The sequence below is a fragment of the Taurulus bubalis genome (assembly GCF_910589615.1).
Source record: "Taurulus bubalis genome assembly, chromosome: 2".
Lineage (NCBI taxonomy): Eukaryota > Metazoa > Chordata > Actinopteri > Perciformes > Cottidae > Taurulus > Taurulus bubalis.
The window spans coordinates 8,120,389-8,145,606 of NC_136590.1; the positions used below are offsets into that span (position 1 = coordinate 8,120,389).

Here is a 25,218-nt window from a genome sequence, read left to right on the forward strand (position 1 = left end):
AGTACAGCTGCACTGCTCAAACACGGATTGTGTGTGTCGATTTACCTAGAAATTGGACAACACTGGTCAGAGTGCTCCTTTGGGCGGCTCTGGTTTTGGGTAGGCGAGTCCCCTGCCCATCCGACGCCCTTAACATGTCTAAACCAAACACACACATACATTTTTACAAATCTCAGTGACTTATGATCTCCCTGTGGTCGCTCTATCCACTGAGATACTGTTTGACATTTCTGCAGAACCATGCAAGTAAAAAAACAAGCCAGGGTGTTGGTAGAATTGTGTATAAAATAAAATCAGTCCTGTTGGTGATAAGATAATGTCAGGATGTGAATGAAAACAACCTCTTTCCATGTTTAAAAAGAATGATGCAGTAACTCAGGAGGTGTTGATGTGGTGACTTACTTTCAGGGATGGTATGTCCACTTAAAAACAACAGCATGCACAGAGATGCGAGTACATGCACACACACACAAACATAAAACATATTGTAAACGCACAATAAAATACGGAGGTATTATGACAGCGGGCACTGACGGTTGAGTCCATGCTGGGGGAGGGAGGCATGTCTTTATGGTTCTTCTGAGTGTGGCGGAGTTGATGGACAGATAACACGGGACACATGAAGCACAAGGACTCGGAAGAGATGCTTTCAGGTGTGACTTTATTGGAGGTCGACTCTCACATTCACACGGTGATGAAAGAAAAAGAGCAAAAAAAGAGGTAGAAGATGAGATGAGAAATATATTGCAACAGTTGTTAGAAAATGAAGGACGAGGAGGCGAAGGGGAGGGGAGAGAAATAGAAATGGCAAATCCTGTCTGCAGGATTTACAAGCCCATAGAGGCAACATGATGGATTCACATGAATATTGCATGATTTGAACACAGGAGAAGAGCTGAGCGGATGGTATGGCGAGGGACCGTCCAAGAGGACACGGTCCAGCTGACGACTCCTGATCTACAGCAGGAGATACAGCCAGCAGCAAAGAAGTCAAGAGCAGCTAGTTATATATTGTAGCAAACAAAAGAAATAAGGTCCTTACTTCATCCTCAACCTCCCTTCTTTCAAGTTTTATCAGTCCGAAACACGTCTAAAGCTCATTATCAACCCATTCAACAATTCATTTTACACACATGAGGAAAAATGAGTGCGCAAAAAACAAAAAAAGATGGTGATGGCAAACACACTGAAGCCGAGGTTCAGTATTTACAATAAACATTCGTGGCTGCGACAACTCGTTCCGTCACGACAGCACAGAGTGGGCTTCGCCTGGACCAGGGGCGCCGTGCAAAATAGAGCTTCTCTTAGTAAAATACATCTTCTCTACATCTAACTTCAGCAAGTACACGGCTCAGACTAGAATATGAGATCTATTGGATTACAGTCTACTGGTTAATGACAGGAGCAAATTCAGTTACTATGTGTGTGTGTGTTTTTTTTTTTTTTTAAAGTGTGTGCAGGTGTGCTAGTGTAGAAAAGTCCTGTTTAACCAATAAATCTTTGTGTATAATTCCAACGATGGCTTTCAGTTCACAGTGACCAAGGACCTTGACACATAAAGGAATAAAACTAATTTAAAAAACACGAATGAAATGATGATCGAAACTCATAGTTATGAGGACAGGCAGTCTTTATTGGAAACAGGGGGTGGGAGAATACAAAAACCAAAATAATAATAATAACAATAATAAAAACAGAAAGAGACAGGGGAGGGGAATGGGAGGGTTGATGGGGGGGGCAAACAGGGTGAGGGGGGGCGGGGGGAGGGGTGGCGAGTGAGTGTGTGTGTGTGTGTCTGTATGTCTGCATATGCTGTGTTTTGTGTGTGTGTGTGTGTGTGTGTGTGTGTGTGTGTGTGTGTGTGTGTGTGTGTGTGTGTGTGTGTGTGTGTGTTCATGTGGCAGAAGTTAGGAGGAATTGAAAGAGCTCTTACACTCTGCCTTTATGGACCCACAGTTAATGGGAACAAAGGGCCGGCGCGCAGCACGGCGCAGCCTGATGATGTCACGGCACATGTGCCGGGCCAGCTTGGTGAGGCGGGTGGCCTGCAGCAGGAAAGCCTGCTTGGTCTTCATGTTGGACTTCGGGCTGCCGCTGTTTCGCATCGGCACCATGTGATTAGACTGGCGAGGAGCGTGGCCCCGTGACCGAGGCGGCTCCTGGGAGGGAAAGGGAAAAAACAGGCATGAGTTTAAAAACAATTTAGGCGCTTGCAAAAAAAGGTTTTTAAAAAAGCCTTGACATACCTATGAGCTATGTGGTCAGACAAGAAAACACCACTTTTGGGTTATTTGGCATAGAGATTTCAATATGTTTATGCTCTCTCCCAACTTTTAATTTTTGCTTGTTTAGTGACAGATAAAAAAAAAATTTCAGGACCAGATGTTTGCCCCACTTCTAGCCTCCACATCTCAATGTATTTTATTTTGAAAGCATGCATTGAGAGCTGTCATTTAAAAGCTACCTGTGTTTACACCTACTCGTCATCATAGATAACAAGGTGCTAAAATTGTATCACCACATAGAGAAGTTGACACCAACTAATAAATAAAAACACCCACCAATAGATCCTTCCTTCATAAAGGTTAATATTTTAAGGTTATTTTAGGTGTTTACTTTACTGTATGATCATTGGAGGCTTTGTGGTGCTGTTGAACTGCATTGCTGTTACACAGAGCGGGGATTGTAATATTTTCACCATCCTGTTCATGTCAATGAGGGTTACTACACTTTAAAAAAATACCATAAAGTTGAATCAGCAGCTAATTAAAAACACTTAAAGCAGAACTGAAGAGTACAACCTTTGTGAAGGTGGGTTTGCTGTGGGGCTGTTGCATTAAAGCGTATTACATAACTGGCATTTGAGTGCACATTGCTGAACAAAGGTGGGCAACAATACACCTTTTTATTTTTTTCATGGAAGAAAAATCACAGGTGTAATAAAATAATTCTGCTGCTATTCTTTTATGTGAGCCAATCCAGGGTTTCTTGTGTTCTGCATGCTGGCTCACTAACATTGTTCAACATCATGCATGTTATTAATTTCACATATACAGAAAGAGGGTTATAGTTTGGGTCTTTGTATTGCATCCTAAAGAAATTAATTCCTAGCAAAGAAAATCTGTCGACCAAAAATGGACCGTTAGAAAAAGAAATGCTGAAATGGGAAACACAAAACATAGCATATTCATTTGGATCATTTCCTTGAATATAATATTTACATCAACCTGACTACAGTGTAGTATAATGAAATACAGGATATATGTTGCATCCAAGTGTAGACTAATTAAAACTAACAAACAAAATCTCTTAACTGGTCAGTTTTCTCACTCGGGGAAAAAATAATCCAGACTGCAAATGTGGAAGGCGTATGAATGTATGAATATGTGAGATACCGTAAGTGATGTTTTGAGCTCACTGAATAATTTATGTTGACAGCTCAAAACATTGTTTGTATACTGTAGATGTTAAACAGAGCTGCAGTTGTGTGCAATTTGATTTTGTTCCATGCTTAGACGTGTTTTACATCCGTGGCTTCTGACTGAGCTTACATTGGTTGCTGGAATGGGGGAGGTCCTCTCCTCTGGAGCTTCTGCTCTGCTTGGCATCTTCAGGCCGCCGTACTTCTTCCAGTACATCCAGCAGGAGACGCAAAGGCGGCACTGCATGTTTGGTGGCCCCCATGAGTACCATTGGGCCGACTGCATGGCTGTTGATGACAAAATACATTATTGAGAATCAGAAGCGTCGCGGCAGATAGCTGGTTCAAAGACACTCAGCATATTGATCTCCACTTCCACCGTTTTAAGTCTCTCCTTAATGATTTTATCAATGTCTATATATCAGAGCAAGTCACACTCGTGCCTGCGATTGACTGACGAGATTAGTACCTTTAGTGACTTTAACCTAAGGATACAAATACATATTTATAGTAGTGTTTTTGTTGCACACTCATTCTGTTTCTTATTGAATCATGTCTCCGTCTAAATAGTGTCTTTTTTACCATAAAAATTAAACCACAAACATGAAACTGCTTCATGCTCAAAGCTTTCTGCCAGTCCACCAATGTAAGGCTTTTATTGCGGGGCTTTACCTTCTGGTAGCCATTTTTTATGATGCTAGTGAGTGATAGCTCCTTGGTGCGCCCCTTTGTGCGTTTGAAGTAGAAAATGCCATTTAGAATAGGGTTAGTCTATTAAAGTTGTATTATTTTCTGTCAATCAAGTCGACAGAGAATGAAACAACTTTAATAAAAGATGAATGGCGAAATGCATTAATCAGAGCAAAAATAAAATGCAAATAATCTTTGTTTGCGGCTTCATAAATGTGAGGATTTGAGCTCTTCTGACTCTGGAAGAGTTTCTGTTATATAGCTGGAAATTGTGATGGACATTTCAATTATTTTATTGATAAAAAATAAGCATAAATGTTGCAGCATAGCAGGTCCAAACCTTGCTAACAGGAATAGATAAGAGAATTCAAAGTGAAGGGAACGATTGATGACTGGATTAGCAACAGGTGTCAAAACAAATAAGCAGACATGCAGTAATGGGGAAACTTATTAAAAAGGGAAAGCTTCTCTTCCAGAGTCAGACGAGCTCAGTAGAGAAAAATAATCCGTGAGCTGCCGAACACAGCATTAGTCTTTCTTCTAATTGACCCATGTTCGCTGCCCTTGTGATTACATTTCACACTTGCCATACTCAAACACACACACACTCACTCACTCTCGCAAACACACAGAGAAAACTCACAATAACAGCTCTCGCAGGCTCTGCCCCCGCCTGCTGCATGGAAGGCCCCGGGGCCCGCTCCATTCACTGTCGCCATCTTGCCATTGGTCATAGAGATCTGGTTGGGGTTGGGCTTGTTACTGTCACAGAGAAGAGGAAGAGAGGAGATTTAAGGAACGGACTCAGAGTGCAGCTGTCCGATGCGGCGCTTTAAATTAAAACATTAATTATGCATAAAAAGCCACAGCTATAGTAATGATTCCCACATCTAGAAATGTGAAATAAAGGGACTTACTATGTGGGGATATAAACCTGCTTCAGTTTGCTCTCTGCCTCGGCTGCCTTCAGTCTCTTCTGCTCAGAGAGAAACAGAGAGGACTTATTCATTAAGGAAAAAACAAATCAACTGTTATCTCTGATAAAAAACGGTTAGACAATTTGACACCTTTAATAATTAACCCTGATAGGCATTAACACTATTATTATCAAACGTGTCCATGCATTGCAAAAGGTGTTGTTTCCTTTCTTCTCGACAGGTTGCAGTTACAACCTTTCCTGATAATCATAATGAATAAAAAGTTATATTCACGTTACATATTCTGCTGATTCTCTCATTCAAAGTGATCGCTTCTCTAAGAGCTGCAAACTAACCAACCTTTGCTTTTACTTATTTCTAAGACTTTCCTGCACCCACCTATTTTACACATAGAAAGGGTCAGTTTATTTGTTACGGAGAGTACTACTGAGCTTCTATACTATGTTTCAGTTGCCCTGAGGCTTTATTGACAGAAAAGATGTACAAACAAAGATGTACCGGGTTGTTGTAACATGCTGGTGATATAATGAAAAATGCTACTTTAATTGAATTCATAATACAGAATCTAATTCAAGATTTCTCAGCTTCTGATATATTGATTTTGACCATTATTATTTACTTTTTTAAAGTCCACCAACTTTATGGGAGTGCAATGCTAAATCACCGAGTACCGATATGCCACGCAGTAGCCAATAAACGTGCAACAGAAGACGTGCAGAACATAAAGACACATATTACATATACGCAGATAGACATAACAAACAACACATTAAAAACATAACAAAAGACCCAGAAGCAGGACAAAAGAAAACTGAAAATGTTTCAGACTGCCCCGAGCACAGTAGAAAGCCAATAAACAAATACTGGTTTGGCAAATACTGAGTTTGTCTCACCTGTTGCACATATCTGTCTGTGGTCTTCCACATGTAGTAGTACTCTATGATACTAGTCAGAGACTTCCATGGCAGCTTCACAAGAGGAAATAATGAATAAGTGTAGAGGGAGAGAGGAAAAGAGAGGAAATGAATGGTATTAATATCTCATGTTCTTGCCATCTGGGTGCAAAAATCCATAAATATCCATGAGAGGCGTCGTGACCAGGGGGGCTGAAAGCTACCGGCTTCGCCTGGTTCTGAGCCCCAGACCAAAACACACACTTTCACACAGACGCACACAGTGATTCACACATTTAATAAGTATTCATGAGCACCTGGTGCCTCCATATACACCCATATCCTGTCGTTATTGTACAGTACAGGTAGATTGTGGGAAGGAAAGTTCAATAAAAAGTTGAACTTTCAGTCTTTAGAGGCGTCTGTTGAAATGTTAATATTTCTTTCACAAAACAGTGACTATGGTCATCTTGAATTCATGAAGATTACAATGAATTCCCATTTTGACAAGTTTTTGCTAAAGACAGTATCAAAACGTGCATAGAAACTTCTAAAAACACTCCAAGCGGCACAATCAAACTTCTCCACTGTAAATCAATATGATGCATACGTTTCAAAAAGCCATGCTTTCCACTGAAACACATCTGAACTCAACTTCTGCTTCAAACTTCACTTGCGATTGAGTGCTTAAGGTTATCACGCGCAGCCACACATCGGCATACAAATAGACAGCATTGATGTGAATTATGCTGGAGGAGTGACTTGAGAATTCTTAAATGACTTTCTTCCACGATATGAACCGTGGCCACTACGGGAGTAGATTTTCTCATATGAGAGAAAGCTGACCACAACTGCAGTCATTGATTGAGAGAGAAACTATCTACACTGTATAGCAACCATTCAAGCCTACAAAGGTGTGAGCATTTCATGCTTGAACTCTTTTCTGGAAGAAGGACAATCATGTATTTAGCAAGGACCAGGATCATTTTACAAACTCAAAAAGTTAGTAATTTAAAGTTACTCTTGAATATCAGTAACTGTTTCTGGCATTCAGCTTTGGAGTCCAGAGGGAGAATATTAGCCACATTTAGGGCTGACTGAGCTACTTAAAACATATGTTCAATTGCAAGTAGAATCATGGTTGACAGTACTGCAAAATATAACATTAAAAACACACCTGAGTGCCGAATATCTCGATGGCAGTTTGCCGTTTCTCGTGAGGGGTATATAGCTTTGCACCAACCGCGTTATAAACACACACTTACAAAGTCTTGTCGGATGTCGTTGAAGTCTTTTCCGTATTTTTCTAGTGCCTCTTCGAACATGGCGGCTTCCGAGGCGCTCCACTCCTCCATCTCGTCCCTGCAGAGCACCGGGCCGCCTGCTGGGACCAGTACACTCAGCGCACTGGACAGGTCGTAATTATGACGATGCAGCGTGTCCATCGCATGGAACTGCAACAAAAAAAAAAAAAAAAGGCACAAAGAAAGGGATTACAACTTATCAATGCAAGTCACAATCAGGTACTGCAGAGTGAGTGTGCGTTTATCTGCGTGCGTTCAACTCACCAGTGTGATATCTCGTGAGGCTGCAGCTGCACTCATGTGTAAGCTTGGCTGTCGAACCGAGCTGCTGCAGTCCAGCGCTCGAGCAAAGGTCCCAACCGCCCTGAAAAATTACACACAAAACACACACATATAAACAAACTGGCGGAAATTAAATATGAAAACACAATGAGCTGCATGTGCCAGTTCACTGCTGCGTTATGACACATCCTCGTCAGAAGCAACAAGGCTAAAAAGAGGTCACAGCGACATATTTGATTATATCATTGGGCTACAACACCCGCACAATCAAATCTGGTTTGCGCTTGCCGAAAGGCTCAATAGCTGCCGCACAATCATAGAACATGAGGATGATCTATTATTTTCCCTGAGGCGTCCACAGGAATGGAGTCAGACAATTACGATTCTGCAGTTCCTGACAAGATCTTTAATAAAGAGACCATAAACAAATGCTTTATATATGAAAATGTTCTACTAATGATTGTTGGTCATCCATTATAGCTCACCCAAAATGTTCTGTGAGGCCGAGGGCATTCAAAGAGCACCGGAGCGGACACCATCCCTTTATTTCAAGTAGCATCTGCTGTAACCCTCCTACATCGCAACTCCGGTTACTCTGCACATGTGCCCTACCCCGCAACTCCCTTGAGGTCAGACTGTGTCCCAGACTTAATTTAATAACCTTGGTTAGAAGGGCTCTTTTCTTTTTTTTTACAGATAAATGAAGAGAGACACCGTGGCACAGCTCTGATTATGCTTCCAATAATTACAAAAGAAAAAAGGTGTGCAAACACGAATCACGACTCAAACACAATAAATGGCTAAAGTTTTGACACTGATTTAAAGCTCAAATCTTTATATTATTTTATATGACGGTTTATAATAAAAATGTTAAATAAAAAAAAATTTAAAATTTAAAATGGTCAGCCAAACTTTGGAGTTATACATACAACATCAATTTGCATTTATTACATTTGCATTTATTATTATTTGCACAGACAGAGGAAAATAATGTCTGAATAATGCAAGTCACGGTTCTCCTACTCTTAGTTGCAGCTGTACAGGAATCAAAACATCCTATTAGTGTAGTGGTCAAAGGTGAAAGGACTTACCGTGCCACCACTAGGAATTGGTCTATCTGTTTGCTGGTGAGCGGACACTCTGGATACCACAGCTTCTCTTCCAGCTTGGCCTGGTCCCGGTCATCTGCCTCACCTGCAGGACACACAAGAGGCAACAGCTGACAGACGGCACGGGAGCTTGAGCATATGCCAATAATGTAGTTATTTGCAAGACTTTTCTGGTAGAGCTAGTAGTTTAAACTCTGCAACCATCTGTAAAGATCCACACACTATGTGATGGTTTGAGAGAAGTGGTTGCTTTTGTTTTAGACAAAGAGGCTAAAAAACTATGTACTTATTCCTCTCAGCCCATTATGGGGAAATACAAAAGACTTTCAACTCAACAGCAAAACAGGGAAAAGTTGCGAAATGAAAACTCCCCAAATCACATTTTACAACTTTTGTTAACACCAGCAGGAAAAAAATAACTTTTCCAAACTCCAAGTTAACAAGTCATGCAACAATATAATTCCTTGTCCATGCCAAGAGGAGACACTATAAACAATGATGTGCTTTAACTTCCATTACTAGGACAAAGCCTGCAAAGAACAACTGCTTCTTCCCGCTGCAACAGTTTGAGACCAATAACACACACACACACACACACACACACACACACACACACACACACACACACACACACACACACACACACACTAAAAGTGTGTAAACAACGGCACCTGTAGATGTGATTAAATAAATCGTACATTCTGACTGACCCTCTTGTAGCATTTCAGGTACGTCTGCCTGAAAGCGCGGTCCCACTCGGATCTCTCCTTTGTCGGCCAACAGGGTCTTCTGTGTGGGGTCGTAGACCAGCGAGTAGAAGAACGTGTCCTGAAGAGAACAACAAAAATAATCAGTTTCTGCATTTACAGTCAGAGTTTTACACTGGCTCTCATGTCAAACATTTGTATTATACATTTTGAACCTTAAATTGAAAAAAAAGTGTTTCGGAAATTCCCTGGTGTGAAATGAAGGACGAATGAAACAAGAAAATTCTGCAGTTGACCTGGAAATCTCAGCTGTTGTATAAAATAATAACCTGTACTGAAAGTGCTAAAATAAAAACAAGACAGTGAGGAAATGGAAAAACCAAGTACTTATTGAGGTACATAAGCATCTAGAAGGATTTGCTTCTTTCTTTGTCTTTTGTGATAATATTTATTTAATTGTTTTTATTTGAGTCACAGGGTGGATCAAGGCATCTTTTAAGTAATCAGTATCGGCTACACTGAGCTAATGTGCCCGATCGATTCCTTCTTTTTACGTCAGCTGTCACACGGGTGTCGTTACTCGCGAAGCTCTAGCATGCACAGCATCTCTCCTCCTCTCCGCTGAGCTCCGTTAGTGTGAGTCCACAGTCTCACAGCGACAGACAGCAGTGGAGGGCCGACGACACCCACACCGACCACGCAAGGGCAACTAAAGCACCGTGAGCAAAAATAAATCTATAAGAGTAATTTATTAATGTAATTAGAGACGCACCGATCGATCAGCAGACGATCAGATCTGCCTGGTGTTCAACTGATCGGCCGTGTTTCATATTTATGCTCACGTTAATACACATCAGCCTAAAGAAAGTTTTATGTCGGCACAGTCAGTAATGCCACAGCCACACACACACACACGCATATACTGTAAGTATCGGATTGGGGGCAAAAATACTTTATCGGGACTTCCCTAGTCTTGATGTGTTGGTTGGAAACAAGTTATCGGACACCATCTTGGGAGTTAAATGATAAATCAAGAAAATGATCAGCTGATTAAGCCAAGCCATTGACTTTCACTCAATTTTGACAGGAAAGTAAAAAAAAAAAAACGATGACAACCTCCTATGACACAGTAAGAGATGACGGATCAAGTTATTTTCTCTGACTCACCTCTTTGTCAAGGTATGAAAGAACGGCTTCAGTCTCATTTAATAACGCGACGCTGCACTTGCCCCTAATAGGAGAGAGGGAGCAAACAAGCGCTTGGTAAAACACACACAGGAAGTGAGCAGCACTTAATTTGTCTATTCATGGCTGGATGAGTGACTATCCATGGACACTGCCTGCAGATGAGCCGTGGGGTCTCGCGTGTGCGTGTTTCTGTACGGTACCTGATGTGTGTCGCAGGCAGACTCTCATACTGCCGGGAGAGGAAGAGCTCTCTGTGGCGAAGCTGGTGTTTCTGTTTTTCTGTTAGGTCCGTCTCTATCGGGCTCTCCTTCTCTTCTTCCAACTCCTCTGCAAAAGGCACACACACACACACACGAGAGAAAATTACACCACTAAAGAACATCAGAAGAGAAATATGACACACATAACATGGCAGTGGCTTACTCTTGACAGATAAACAGATTATCAAAGTCACAAATGGTTCCAGCCAAATTCGTTGATTCTTCTCTAAGATTTCATAAAACAAAACACCACTTAATGAAATTTCATAACTGCGCAGTCTTCAGACTTAATGCAATAGGCTGGTAACGTGGCTCTCGAGGGCTTTGCAATCACAAACTAACGCTGCCATCCATTAAAAGACACCGGAGCTATTATGCGCAGGAATACTATGAGATATTTAATGCGAAGCCCACGGTGCTCGTCCATAAATACTAGATTAGCTGCAGTTGAGTCGGCGCATAATCACATGCAACGAATACACATTGTAAGTCAGTGTTGCACAGTGAAAGCATATACTTTACACAGATAAATAAATAAAATGTGCTATTGGCAACTATCTATTACAACACCAGTTGTTTTCACTCTAGTGTTGGCACTAGTGCAGCTTCACATCCCTGTTGGAAAATCCTACAGAGCCCCAGAATCCCCATTTCCACTGTCCCGATGTCATGATTTAAGATGCCAGTGAGCCATTTCAGATGTGTCCGTTTGATGGGCGGATAACTTGGGAAACAGACGATTTGGAGCGTTTTGAGGCTGCTGTCTCCAGGCATTACTCTTCATCAGCGACCGGCTGTAAGCACAAAACACTTGCGGGACTGGACTGGGTTGTTATCCAACATTTACACTACACTACCCGGTTTCCTCCCCCGCCCAGTGTGACTGTCTGAGCATAACCCGACCCTTAGCCGGACAGTGATGTGACGATGTGTATTTCCCTTACTGGGAACGCTCAAAATGAAATAGTTTCTACACCACGTCTGAAGTTTTTATAGTTGTTCCAAATGGACACACACGAAGGCGGGGGACCTTCTGTTGTAGCGAATGGCATGCGCAATGAATCGTACCAATAGGAATACCAGCTTTTGGACAGTCTTTCCATGAGCGCTTTCATGGTGTTGCACTTATTAACTCACACACACACGCACACAAAGTGAAAGCTTGAGAGAGAAGTTCAAACCCAATTCTAATTGTCAGTTTCTGAAAATAACAAAAAAGTATCCCCCAAATTCCAACACTAGATAGTGAAGGAAGGGGATTTCAGTCTTTACAACCCTCTGTCAAGCACTTCAGTTGAAGCATACTGACCCCCTGACCCGTCACTCAACTGAACACCGTCTCTGATTGGTTCAAATCTCTCTATGTTCAGATTTTAATGGAACATAGTTCCTCTGTTTCCTACATTATGCTGCTTTTATCCAATAGATAGCAGCCTTGAGGTTTTCTAATCTGCTCTCCTTCTATATATTTGAGCTGTAATTGCTGCATTAGGACGCAGCTAATGCAAACAGAAAGTGTTTTTTTTTCTGCTGCCGTTTCAAATTGAAAGCTTTTCACTAGAAAACCACTGGATGGCAACTACAGAAACCCAGTCTCATATTTCTCGCTGAGGTTAGCAACTTGGTGCTGATTCATCACAGCAAGATATGGACACCTTGGGGGATGAGTGTAATGTTGCAAGATATGAATATGAGGTTTTCAAATCAAATTATTGGATGTGGCGAGTGCAAGAAAAACAATTAGTTTCAGTACAATTGTGTTGGAAAGACAGCAGCAATCTTAAGGGAAGAAACTGTAAAATCTTGACAAATAAAATTAGACTTAGGCTTTATACCAATGAGGGTAGATTCAAAAATGTCTATTTTTGAGATAAACGGACCCATTAGAACTTGTGTCTGGCCCTCAGCTGTTTGCTCTTTGGCTGCAATGATTAAACCATGACAAACAAAACAAATGCACATTTTATTGCTTGTATTTTTATTTATTGTTCCATAAATGAAGTGCATGCAGCACTACATCCTAATGTTGCTTCTGTCTTAGCAGCTGGAAGATGACTGACTCCAAATAGGTTGTGGAATTGGCACTGTGCTGCATTCTCTATAGTACATTTATGTTCATAATGTTGCTTTTTGTTTACAAAGTCTAGCGAAATGAGCAAAACCTGTTTTCCCCCAAACAGTTTGAACACACAGAGAGACTAGAAGCACAATACATTACTGTCTTTCCTGTCAGTGCTGATTCTCGGTCATGTGAGAATCATTCCGATACAAACGCTGTTTAAATAATTTACTACATTACAGTTTGGGTCTTTTCATATATGACAACATATGGAATAGTTGTTTTATAACTATGATAATTCTTCTTGCAGCTGTCTCCACATTAATCAACCTTCCTCCTTAAGGCTGTGGGATTACTTTAGCGGAGAGGAGCTTTTAATTTCCAGAAGGTCATCTACAATTTGTTTTGTTGTGAACAAAGGATGACGTGAAACATCACTGCAAACAGGTAGAAGGCTACCCACACAGAACAGGCGTTAGCTCGACAACAACACTTTCCTTTCCTCCCTTCTTCTCCACATACAGCCACACTCCAACGCTCACTCTCCCGGTAATAAATAATTGAGAAATAACCATGACATATGACTAGCGGCATTTTTTTCACATCGATCGCCTATTCATGTGACTAAATAATTGCACTCCGGAGCTCTGGTCTACATGAACATGGTATTGATATAATAATAATAATATATAATGTGCCAAGAGGATACGCAGCTGGAAATGTCTGCCTCACTGAGATGCAGCAGAAAGACCATAGTGACATTTTCCCTCAATGAGATTGGCCGAAAATACTAATTAAAATTATTAGTCTCAGTCTGTTCATTAGTCAAGAAATTATCAATATTAATCAAATTTTTCTTTTTTTCATATTGTTGTGAAATACATATACTTTAAAAAAAGAATTGATGATCCACATTGTTGCCAAATAATCTGTAGATCAACTACAGTATATTAAAATACAGATTCTGAAGAAGTGCAACACCGAAAAGACCCTTTGCTAATCTTTATCTTTGTAACCGTTTTTTGCTGCTGAATCAATTTGATATCCTGGATTTATCCGTCAAACTAATACTGTAGATCCTCGAGTCTGCTTCTCTCTGAAATTGCTTCATTGTTTTTTCAAAATTAGATAATACGAGTGCAATGCCTGTTGAAAACATGGCTGTTCAGAACGGCCCGAATGCTTGAACTGTGCTGGTGCTGCTTGCAGCTTTCTCGAGAACTGCTCATACAAACAACTTCACACCTCAAACAGCGCTTCCTTGGGTCCTGAGCCATACAGCTGCCATGACATCGCTGCGTCACACAACCAAGTCGAGTACACTCACAGTCAAAAAACACTCTGAGATACACTCTGGTTCCTGGGAAAAGCCAAACTTTACCGTTCTTAGCCATTACACCCCGAGATAACTTACAAAGTCATTTAAAAGATGATCTCAGTTGTAAACTACTTACTGTCTAATTCAGGGGAAAACATTGAGCTAATATTCTTCTTCTTCTACCACTGCCAAGACCAACATTCACAGTTAGATAAAGGGTGAAAAGAAAAGCAATACAGCGTTTACAAAGGGCTCCTAAATCACTAAATCTGCCTCTGAAAAATACACACATCAGTTTTTGTTTCAGTTATTTTCAGAAATATCAGCGTAATACATAAATAGACATATTAGTCGCTTGCTTCAACGTAACCACCGTGGTTATAAAGTAACTCACGGAGGAAAAACACACCGAAGTCGCAGTTTACTCATGGCCACACATGTAATACACTTTGATCTGATGCTGCTTCCAGTTGGCTATCAGCTCTTGTTGACTCCAAGGAAGTGAAGAAGAGTCAGGTATAAAAATGATCAGCAGCTAATGAGCCACTGTCTGCCCACTGTGGACGAGACGAGCGCTGATTGCTTGTTCATTCAAAGTTTATGAATAATGAACACTTCAAAATTGCACCAAATTCGTCAATACACGCGCCACGTGTGAAGTAAATCGGATGAGCGGTTCTGGAGATGAAGGACATACAAACAGATATTCCTTGCTTTACAGTTAGATATATTAAGAGAGTGCAGTTAGTGACAGTGTGGGCTCCGAAAGCTTGACGGTGTAGCAGCAGGGGGCGGAGCTTAACGAAGGCTCAATTGCTTGAAAGCTAATTTAATTTACATGTGGCGTTTAAACTAAAGGTTGTCTTGGTGCGTGACAGGAGTTACTACTCACTTGCATGTTTGTCTGCGAGCTGGATGAGGCTGTGTGAGATGTCTCTCCTTCTGTAGAAACAAACCACCTTGGCTTCCACATTCCCACTGGCCGTCTGAAACGGAGAGAGTAGAGGGATCAAGGTTGACTGTAAGCATCGGCAACACCTCCCAACACAAACCTCGAATTTCCCAAGAGGCCTGGCTCCTTTGTGTGCTCATCAAGTTATGCTGCTGTGACAGGCTGACCAGGGCCGCAACAGAGCTTTGGAACAATTGATTGATTGATTGTCTTGCCAGATAATTAGGCTTAAAAACCCAGCAAGTATTGAATTCCATGACTGATGGAGGGCATGGATGTGAGGGTATGAGATTTGAGAAAACGGCTTCCAACTCATGCTACTTTTCTCAAGAGCTTCTGGGTAAAAGCAGATGTGTTAAATGGCAGTGTTCACCTGATGTATATGGACAAAATAACAGGAACAGCTCATGACAATACAAAGCAATAGCTACGATCACACAAATGTTCATCATCTCGAATCCACCACTCTTTCAGTCTCAACAAAAAAAAGAACATGATAAGCTTCACACAGGCAGCATCTGTTGCAGGATCACTGTGTTACATTGCATCATGCTGCAGGGTGTTCCTGTTATTTTGCCCGCCACCAATTATCACTAATGATAACAACACTGTCTGCCATCTTTATATTGTAATATACAGCCTCAATAGGTTTTATACTGACCGATCTGATATCTTCCCACACACACACACACACACACACACACACACACACACACACACAGTCTGTCAATGAAAATGCAGAAAAAGCTTTTTTTGACTCGCCTGTTCAAGACGCTCGAGTAGTATTTAAACAAAAGTTAGATTTGGTCTGTTTTTAACATCTGCGACACACATCGGGGAAATAATTTTAAACAGTTAACTCCACAAATGGCCAAACATTTCCAGAAAAACACACATAGGACCATGCTGCTTTTCGAAGCTGGTGGTGGTTTATCTTTAGTCCAAAGCGGAGCTGAAATGTGCATTACAGTAGTCTCCCCTGCCTACACATACACTCACATTTGTGTGTCCTGTGATATCAAACTGCAGTTAGGAGACAAGGAAACACCTGTCAGGCTCCATCACATTACAAACATGTTTAGTCCCAAAATGCACAGACACACCAAAAAGTGGGGGTAGGGAACAACAAGGAATCCTAGCTATTCACCCTCAGGCATAAAACGAAGTGAAAACTAAACACACACAGAATTGACACAGATATACTTCAGTACCTTGTTGAGTTCTTCTATTCGTCGGATCAGGTAAGGGTTACTGGAGGAGTTCTCAAAGAATACATAATCTGCAACAGAAAACACACACTGTATGAAATCATTGCAGCAATGGATTATCCCTCTGTGGAACTAATACATTTAGCGGCCACTTCATTAGGTACACCTGTAAATTCAAAAGCACTTTCATAGAACAGCTCCCCTTTTCGAATTGACACTGTCCGAGAGGTATTTATTTAACAATAGGTTTACCAATGAACTAGACTTCTTTGTCTTTGTTTCTAATGCTTTGCCCACACCATTTACAAACATGAGGGCGGATGAATATTAGGAACACGTGAATTAACGCCTCTCTGACAGTGTCAAACCTCAACATTATAATCCTGTTAAATGTATTTGCAGCAGATCTGTTGTATTGGATTGCATTAAGTGGTATAGGTGTTCTAACAAAGTGGCCAGGGAGTGAGCGTCCATCTACACATGTATATTGCAACCACCACCCCATTCCCAGCTCACTATAATGTAGGCCAAGGAACAGAAAACTGGCTGGGTGACATACAGCAGTGTTTTCCCATTACCAGCATACCATTGAGCAACTAATAGGTCACCGTTAAATCAAGAGGAAGAGGTTAAAAAACAGATGTAAGGACCATTAATTAATAAACTGGGTATTTGTTATGTGCATGCACCAGATATAGAATATAGATTCCACGTTAAACAGGTCAAGGCAAAAGCAAATGCATGTGCACTGTGAGGTCTTCACAGCCTGACAGTCACCACAGTTAAGCTTTTGAAAGATAAATACGTTTAGGACAAGGGAGAATTTAACTCGTAATCGATGATTTTCCACTGCTCTTCAATAAAAATCAGCATAAACATAATTTATCCTAGCCAAAGCCTGATTCAGCTCTACCTGACCTGAATATACAGTAACTTTGCAAAAGTTCAGTCCATGGCAAATGCTGCCTTCAAGTGCGGTCTGAAATATTGTAATTTCTATGCACGAGGAAAATACACAATAAGTAGAGGTAAATATGTCCGACTCGTCATGGTTTGACATTTAGTAAGTGCATATGCTTATTACAGTCTTCTAACTCTGGATTCAAAATGTAGTTATCCCCAGAGGGCTATTGTTGTAATACAATTAATTGCAGCCCTGACATTATTCTCTTTATTGAGTTGCACGATAGGACCAGCTCTATGTATGAAGAAGCAACATTTACTGAAGTCTTATTTTAAAAACATACCCGTTATCATTTCACACACAAAACACAAAAACTCCTAACACCCAACAATCTTTAAGGTCCCGGGGTTGCCGTTTCCAAACAGCACTTGAAGGCAGCAGGAGAACTGCAGCTAAGGTGACAATATGGTCAACAAACTGATATCTACGTTGTAACGACACTGCTAGACTATTGCCAATAGTATCACCTGTGCAGAGCTGCTCAATGTGTATGCGGCACGTCAAGCATGCCACTAAAACCTAATCACCACGTTAATGTACTGGAAGTGTGTGCGAATAAAAAGGTGCCAGATTAAATCAAACCCGACGCAGCGACGCCATGAATGGAGACAATAATTTGATGCTGAATTCCAGCACACTGCTAACAAGCTAGCTAGCAGGTGAAGTCATTCCGCTAATTAACGGGCGCGTGTTGTGCACATAGGTGGGCAGCGACCCAATACCCGGTGGTTATGCTCCATAGATTGTTAGACGCAGTCCTCGTCGTGCAAAACGGAGCGCCACAGCCGCAATAACGCTAATCAGTGAAGACATTACTGGCGCTAACGTTAGCTAAATAAGGACTCGCACTAATGGCTGCATGCCAGAAGAGGCAAATACAAAGGCAGCTCCAGACTGCCCGTGGAAACGTTTAAACCTCTTTTTTTGTTTTTTTTATAAACACATACCTCGTGGAGAAGCCCCACGGCCTGTCCGATACCCGTCTCCCCGGTCAATACAGCCCAAAAGCACCAGAACAACAAAGGTGCCGACAGTTGAAATATGTTTACATTGTGAGCTTAGCCGTTTAGCAAGCTGGCGGCTAGCTGCTGTGGCCACGGCCAGACGCGAGGCCTGACCCATTTTGAATCCCCAAATATTTAGAAATTATCACCTTCCTGGTCCGACTTAATGCACCTCTGTGCGCGTGGCACAGCCTTATCTCACTAGTAGGCGCAAAACAAACTACAATTTGCGTGACAATAATCCCCAGGGGATGCAAAACTGGAAGGGTTTCAGTTTGATAAAAAGATCCACATTGACATACATACCTCCGACCCGGTACATGTTGGCCGCCATTTCTGCCCTCCCGGAGTGTTAACGTAAACCATAAACTAAGCGAAATAGAATAATTTAATAAAAACAATAAAACTCGGTCTCTTAAAAGGTAAAAGGTGCGATGAATTATGATCGTCGAGACTCCGGATGTGTACCCAAGCGGGAGATTTTTTGGCAAATCGACCCCCCCCCCCTCCTCCTCTAGGATCCAGAGTACCCTTTACAATACAGTGAACTCACGGCAGCCAAAAGAAGTCCGATCAACCCGAAAAACCACTGACTGGTGACGTTGAGAAGAGGGTCGCGCACGCGCACGTACACACACACCGTGACACACACACACACACTCGCTCACTCATACAAACACACAGCCACACTGTTACCTTTACATCATACTTTTTGAAATAAACAATGTGTGCGTAATTTATTCCAAATGCAACTATAGTTGTAATACACATGATTTACTATTTACTTACCTGCTACTTAATATTATGAGCCAATATAGGGATATTACAGGGACATGGGAGAAGTCATGCAGATGTTCTTAACAACGTTAAGTTCTTCACCGTTGTGCAAAATACAGGGAAGGTAAATTATTGTTTGGGTTTTTGGGCTTCTTCCAACAGTGCTCATAAAAAGCAGAATAAATTAGAGTAAAAACAAACAAACACGTACATTATAATCTAATTAGAATGTGCAAAAGCCCTTAAAGACTTAATGATTTAGTTCATGTTTATGATGGGGTGGAATATGGCAGGCTAAGGGGAATAACCTGTAAGAATCTTACCCACACAATTATATGTACTATTCTATATCGCGTCAGCCTCGACTTGGGAGACTAATGTATGAACACATTACGCTCCGTTTTCCTGTGTGAGTGTGTTCTCTTTCAGTACGTGCGCGCGCGCGCATGTGACATCATTGATGGGATTGGCTCGCCCTGGCTGGGGAGGAGAGACTCTTCTACGGGCTCCAGAAAGAGAAGATCAGTGAGGGACAGAGGGTAGTTTCCATCAGCTCAGCGTAGGACCAGCTCCACGAACCACACCCCGCGTGGACAGGGGAGACTGTGGGCCCCACGTGTCCAAACTCTTGTGATGGACCGGACAGTGGACTGCGAAGATGAGTTTTAGTTATAGTTCACAGATTGACAAGATGAAGTTCGGGAAGAGCATCTGTGTACTCAACGTCGGGGGAACCCGGTACGCCTTCACCCGTGAAGTGATTAGGGATTTCCCTCTCCGGCGCGTCAGCCGTCTGCATGCTTGCGCAACGGAGAAAGAGGTTCTTGAACTGTGCGATGACTACGACCAGGACCAGAATGAGTTTTTCTTTGACCGACACGCGCAGGCATTTGTGTTCATCATGCTGTACGTGCGCTACGGTACACTCCGCTTTGTGCCCGGAGTGTGTGAGCTGTCCTTCTACACAGAAATGCTCTACTGGGGACTGGAGAGCGTGCACTTGGACTCCTGCTGCCAGAAACGCCTGGACGACAGGATGTCCGAGATCGGACTGGACGATCTGTCCGAGGTGGACGTCGGAGTATCGGGGGATGAGTGCCAGAGCTCTGGCGAGCCGTTGCAACAAACTCCGCTCACCGGTCGCGCAAAATGGCTTGAGAAGATGCGCAAGACGTTCGAGGAGCCGAACTCGTCGCTTTTTGCCCAGCTTTTGGCTTCAGTCTCTGTGGTATTTGTGCTCGTTTCTATGATAATGCTGTGTGCGAGCACCCTGCCGGACTGGGACACAGCCAAGAGAAACATTGTGGAGGAGCACAGGTAGGCGAAAGTCAGGGGTCAGTTAAGTTTAGAGGAATACAAGGGGCCCCCTCACGAGGATGCGGAGAAATATTTAAAGCGAAATATGTATCTACAAGTGAGACTGTGCTCTAAAACCTGGTGCGTAAAAGTCGATAGTGACTTCATGCCATGAACTCAACAGGCTAGAATATAAGGGACGTTTTTCTGTCACGATACACTCTCTAGCAAATACATAGATAAACGCATTCACAGTCTCACACTTGAGAATAGAAGAGCACCAACATGCATTTAAGGCGGTTAAACTCATTGCGCATCCATTATTACCCAGAAGGTTGATGCATGGATGCGTTGCTCTCTGAGCCATGTGCTGGGGTAAAAAACATCAACGTTATGTTTAAACCATGAAAGAAAACAACCAGGCACTTCCTGTGTAGTAAATGTATACTTTATAAGTCAATACAGCACAATGACAAGTTTCAGTCTCAAATGTCAGGGAAGCTCACAGGGAAGCCAATTAACAAACAAGCCATATCTACAAAAAATGTAGTATAAGGTATTACACAGGACACCCTGTTGTCTCCTCCTCTCCTCTTCACAATTCATTTGAATATCTTTATTGGCTTGGTAAGTGTACACTGCACGGTACACATGGAGGACAAACATATCAGATGAATGACAGGCCATTTTCCAATGGGTAATGAGTTGAAAGCAGAAGGTGTACTGGGGGATTATATATTAGGGTAAGCAAACAACAATGAATTAAGCCACTTACAGGAATCACCTTCTGTCTTAGTTAGCTTCTGGGCAGTTATTTTTGGCATTCAGTTCTTGGATGTAAGGTGAAAAGTGCACTTCTCTTTCAGCATTATTTTTGCACAGCATGTCCTCTTTAGTAAGCCCGAGGCAGCCTGCTCTATATATGGCTGGGTTATGTTCACTCAGGCAGGACATAGTTTTGGATCGGTCACAGTGGTTAGGTAATCACTAAAAGTGTGGTTTATTCTCAGGGTCAAAATTATTCAAATTTTGCTTCATGCCAGTAGATGATGCAATTCCCTCAGTTGCTCTATAATTAGTTTTTATCTAATTTGGCTGATCGTTAGGCTCTGCGCTATATTGGCCTGCTTCTATAACTTCAAGCACCACCTTCCTTTAATTTGGTTTGATTGCCTCTGCTGTGCTAGTCAACGTGGCAATCATGTGCCTGCTGGTGTCACACAGTCTCTCTTTGAGGGGTTTGAAACCCTCCCTCTGTGCAGTTTCCAGTCTTCTCCTCCTCTCTTTGTTTACTTGTGTCAACCCTGAATTGCGTCAGACATCCTCCTTCATCAGATGACTTCCTTCTTCCTCATATTAACTGATTTTCAAACAAGTCTCATATCACCCATATCTCTCTGTTGCTGCTCTCCCAGTTCCTGTTTACAGTTCAGTAAACAGCTCGGCTCAGTTGGGCTCATTTTTGCTCTTCTTCTCTCTGCAGGATAGTGGAAGCCGTGTGCATTGGCTGGTTTACAGCAGAGTGCAGCGTGCGCTTTCTGGTGGCCAGAAGCAAGTGGGACTTCATCCGGCGACCGCTGAACATCATCGACGTGATCGCCATCGCCCCTTACTATGTCACCATGGCGATGGCCCAGGCGGGGATACCAGGTGCCGGGCTCGGGGTCGTTGGAGTGATCCTGCGGGTGCTGAGGATGATGCGCGTGTTCTGGCTCATGAAGCTGGCCAGACACTTCCTGGGCCTGCAGACTCTGGGGCTCACGCTCACACGCTGCTACCGGGAGCTGGTCATGCTGATGGTGTTTGTCTTCGTGGCCATGGCAATATACAGCGCTCTGGCCCAGCTGCTGGAGTACGGGTTGGACTTGGGAACGCAGAACCCGGATTACGCCAGCATCCCGGCAGCCGCCTGGTGGGTCATCATTTCCATGACGACAGTGGGGTACGGAGACGTGTACCCAGTGACAATTGGGGGACGGGTACTCGGGGGCATGTGTGTCGTGAGCGGCATTGTTCTCCTGGCGCTGCCGATCACGTTCATCTACCACAGTTTTGTACAGTGCTACCATGAACTCAAGCTCCGCTCTGCCAGATACGCACGCAACCTGTCAGTGGAGATGCTGCGATGAGCAGAAACCACTGGACCTGCTGATCCCATCGTCAAATAACAATCTACACTGTTTCCTGCCTGAGCTGCATCTGATTCTAATTGGTCTGTCTAGTTCCTCCCTGTTGTGTGGATGGTCACCAATCATTGTCCTCAACCAGCATGCTCTGCGTCCATCTTCTCCTCAACTACACCACTTGGACCGAAGAATAGGAATAAATAATGATTTATTAAACACACATGCGCACAATCAATCCAGCTTTGACAGTGGCTGCTGTTTACACAGTATTCCCATGGCTACAACATTGGCAGAGACGTCTGCTTTTTTAGTATGCTGCTCGTGTGTGTGTGTGTGTGTGTGTGTGTGTGTGTGTGTGTGTGTGTGTGTGTGTGTGCGTGTGTTTGTTTGTTTGTCTGGTCATCACTTTGTTTAAGCTTTGCACCCAGATGGGACAAGTTACACAAGATTGATGTGTGACCTAGATGCATTCTGTTAAACCTATGAAATATAGACAGATATTGAACAAGTGAGAGTGAAATGGGGATGCAGAGGCGCTACACAGAGAGCTTTGTGTGTAGGAGGAGCTTAAGCCAAGGATAATGAAATATAGAGACGGGGCAAGAGCAAGGACGACAAGGTGGCAGACACATAAAGGTGTGACAGATATGACGATGCAGATGGAGCGTGAAATGGTGGAGAAAAGATTCCTGGAACAAAAATGACAAAGAGATAACAGAATCTGGAGCAACCGCGAGCACAAAAGATGGAGAGACGGAGAGTGTGTTGCTTCTCTTTGCGAGTGAATGTAAGGCATTTTGTATTTCTGTGTCTCCAAGGCAACCTCCATCCTCCAACATGTCAATCATAATAGTGGTTGGTTTTGTGTGCACACAAATATAGGCCACATCCACGCACACCACTCCTGGCTGGCATTGTTGGTTTTGCAACGATTGGGAAAATTACATCACAGGATTTGTTGTATTGCAAAATAGAGAACAAAAATAAAAGTGGAGGGGGAAAATAAACATGATGGTTCTGACATTCATGATTCAGAAACGTTTCCACTGTTGGTGGCTTGCCAAAAGGAGGTGATTCGTTGAAGATTCACACGATCCAAACAAACAAGTCAACACCTCTCCCACACAACAGTCTTTCTCTGCATCTCCTCTCCTCTTCCTCCAATTGCCATCAACCTTCCTCTTTTTAAACACACAGACGCACGGATGCGCGCGCACAGACACACACATGCACACACACACTCAAGCTTTCACACTCGTTTGTTGCAAACATTAAACAAGTCTGTTAATTAACTGTCGGTCCTTGTATTTCAAGTCTAATCTGTTATTTCCTCATAAACTTTGCAGTCTTGTATGAGTTCAGTGTTTTTTGTACAAAATACTTTCACTATCGTTCTTGTTGTGTTATCAGTGTGCTTTTTAAGTAGTCACAAAAATGAGAGATAATCAATATAGCGCAGTTTTTAAAACGTATGTGGCATAGCTTATAGCCCATAGAATTTTGGCCAGGCCTGATTGGAACCATCAATCAGAACTTTTTCATCAGTAGACTATGAACTTGTGATTATGTGATTAATGTATGCGCTTTTATAATAAAATGTCTCAGAGCAAAATGTCTTTGAATGTGTAATTGCTTATTTCTAATCAAACTGTATCATAAAAATTTGTGTAAGTGTTATCAGACTCCATCATCCGCTTCCACTTATTCCACCTCGAATAATCTTCTTAAATAACTGAATATGCCTCACAGAATACGCCCCAGGGAAGTGATACATGAATAAGGCTTTTTTTTTGGCAGATGGAGCTTGATAATTCAAAAGTCTTGAAGTGATTACGTAATATACCTCTGGCCTCCTGCAGGCAGTGGAACAAGGCATTCAATGTGAGGGACACCTGAGCCCGTTGGCAAGAACATTCAGTGCAGTGCATCAGATTTACACATGGGGTAAAGATTGTGCCACGGTCTAGTTCCCAAAGTGCTGTTGTAAAGGTATACTTAATCACAAACTGCTGTTGCTCTGTTCTTTTGGTTCGGACTTTCCAGCATGTTCTACATCTGTCGTTAAGCTTCAGCGGCTCGTGTTTCACTTATTTCAGCAGCTCATTCAGTAAACTATTAAGCCAATATGCACCTGATGTGAATAACGATTTAACCGTCGGTGACAAATTTCCACCACAATCAGAAAAGCTCCTGCTTTACATAGATTCTCCAAGTCCCTCAGTTGGTGTTTTGATGCACATCGTCCAAAACTGGCATTCAGTTGGGTCAAACTATTTATCCACATTTCTCTTTTGTTTTTTGTTTTAGTTTGTTAGCTTGTCACCACCTCTCTGTGTGTGAATGACCTATTGTTGTCGGACTAGAATGGGCACAGTAGTGCTTCAGCATGCTAACACGCTATTGTTTTAGCGATATCATTTGAACCATTGTTGTAGGAGCTGTTTATTTGATGTTAGTATTTAATTATTTTATTCACAAGTAGTATTGTTTAACTATTTTAGAGGTTTCCTTATTTAGGTTAGATTAGTTAGATTTTTGTTGGGGGCGTTGTTCATTTGTTTATGAATTGGGTAACACTGTGGGCACCTGGGGTTATATATGAGCAGCAGGTACAGAACCAGAATGCACCTGGATATACCTATGTTTGTTTATTGCTAGAGCAGGAGAGGCAGCAATTGGAGTGCCTTTGTTCTTTCATTTATTTGCTTATTTTGTTTTGGCA

The 25,218-nt window shown here is 42.3% G+C and overlaps 2 protein-coding genes across 2 annotated transcripts; one reads left to right on the top strand and one right to left on the bottom strand.

The window, feature by feature from the left end:
- Window positions 1-1,653: 1,653 nt before the first annotated feature.
- On the bottom strand, window positions 1,654-18,704 carry mta3 (metastasis associated 1 family, member 3). Its single transcript, XM_079214170.1, has 14 exons — window positions 18,604-18,704; window positions 16,333-16,400; window positions 15,058-15,155; window positions 10,733-10,903; window positions 10,512-10,575; window positions 9,348-9,465; window positions 8,620-8,722; window positions 7,511-7,610; window positions 7,208-7,396; window positions 5,943-6,017; window positions 5,029-5,087; window positions 4,755-4,873; window positions 3,552-3,709; window positions 1,654-2,159 (listed from the first exon to the last, which is right to left on the bottom strand). The coding sequence occupies exons 1-14, from the start codon at window positions 18,629-18,631 to the stop codon at window positions 1,908-1,910; spliced, it is 1,602 nt and encodes a 533-aa protein (XP_079070296.1). The 5' UTR covers window positions 18,632-18,704; the 3' UTR covers window positions 1,654-1,907.
- Window positions 18,705-19,765: 1,061 nt separating this feature from the next.
- Window positions 19,766-22,499, top strand: kcng3 (potassium voltage-gated channel, subfamily G, member 3; the record flags this gene model as incomplete). The annotated part of the gene is made up of 2 exons (XM_079214056.1): window positions 19,766-20,391; window positions 21,854-22,499. The coding sequence occupies 2 exons, from the start codon at window positions 19,766-19,768 to the stop codon at window positions 22,497-22,499; spliced, it is 1,272 nt and encodes a 423-aa protein (XP_079070182.1).
- Between the last annotated feature and the right edge of the window lie 2,719 nt (window positions 22,500-25,218).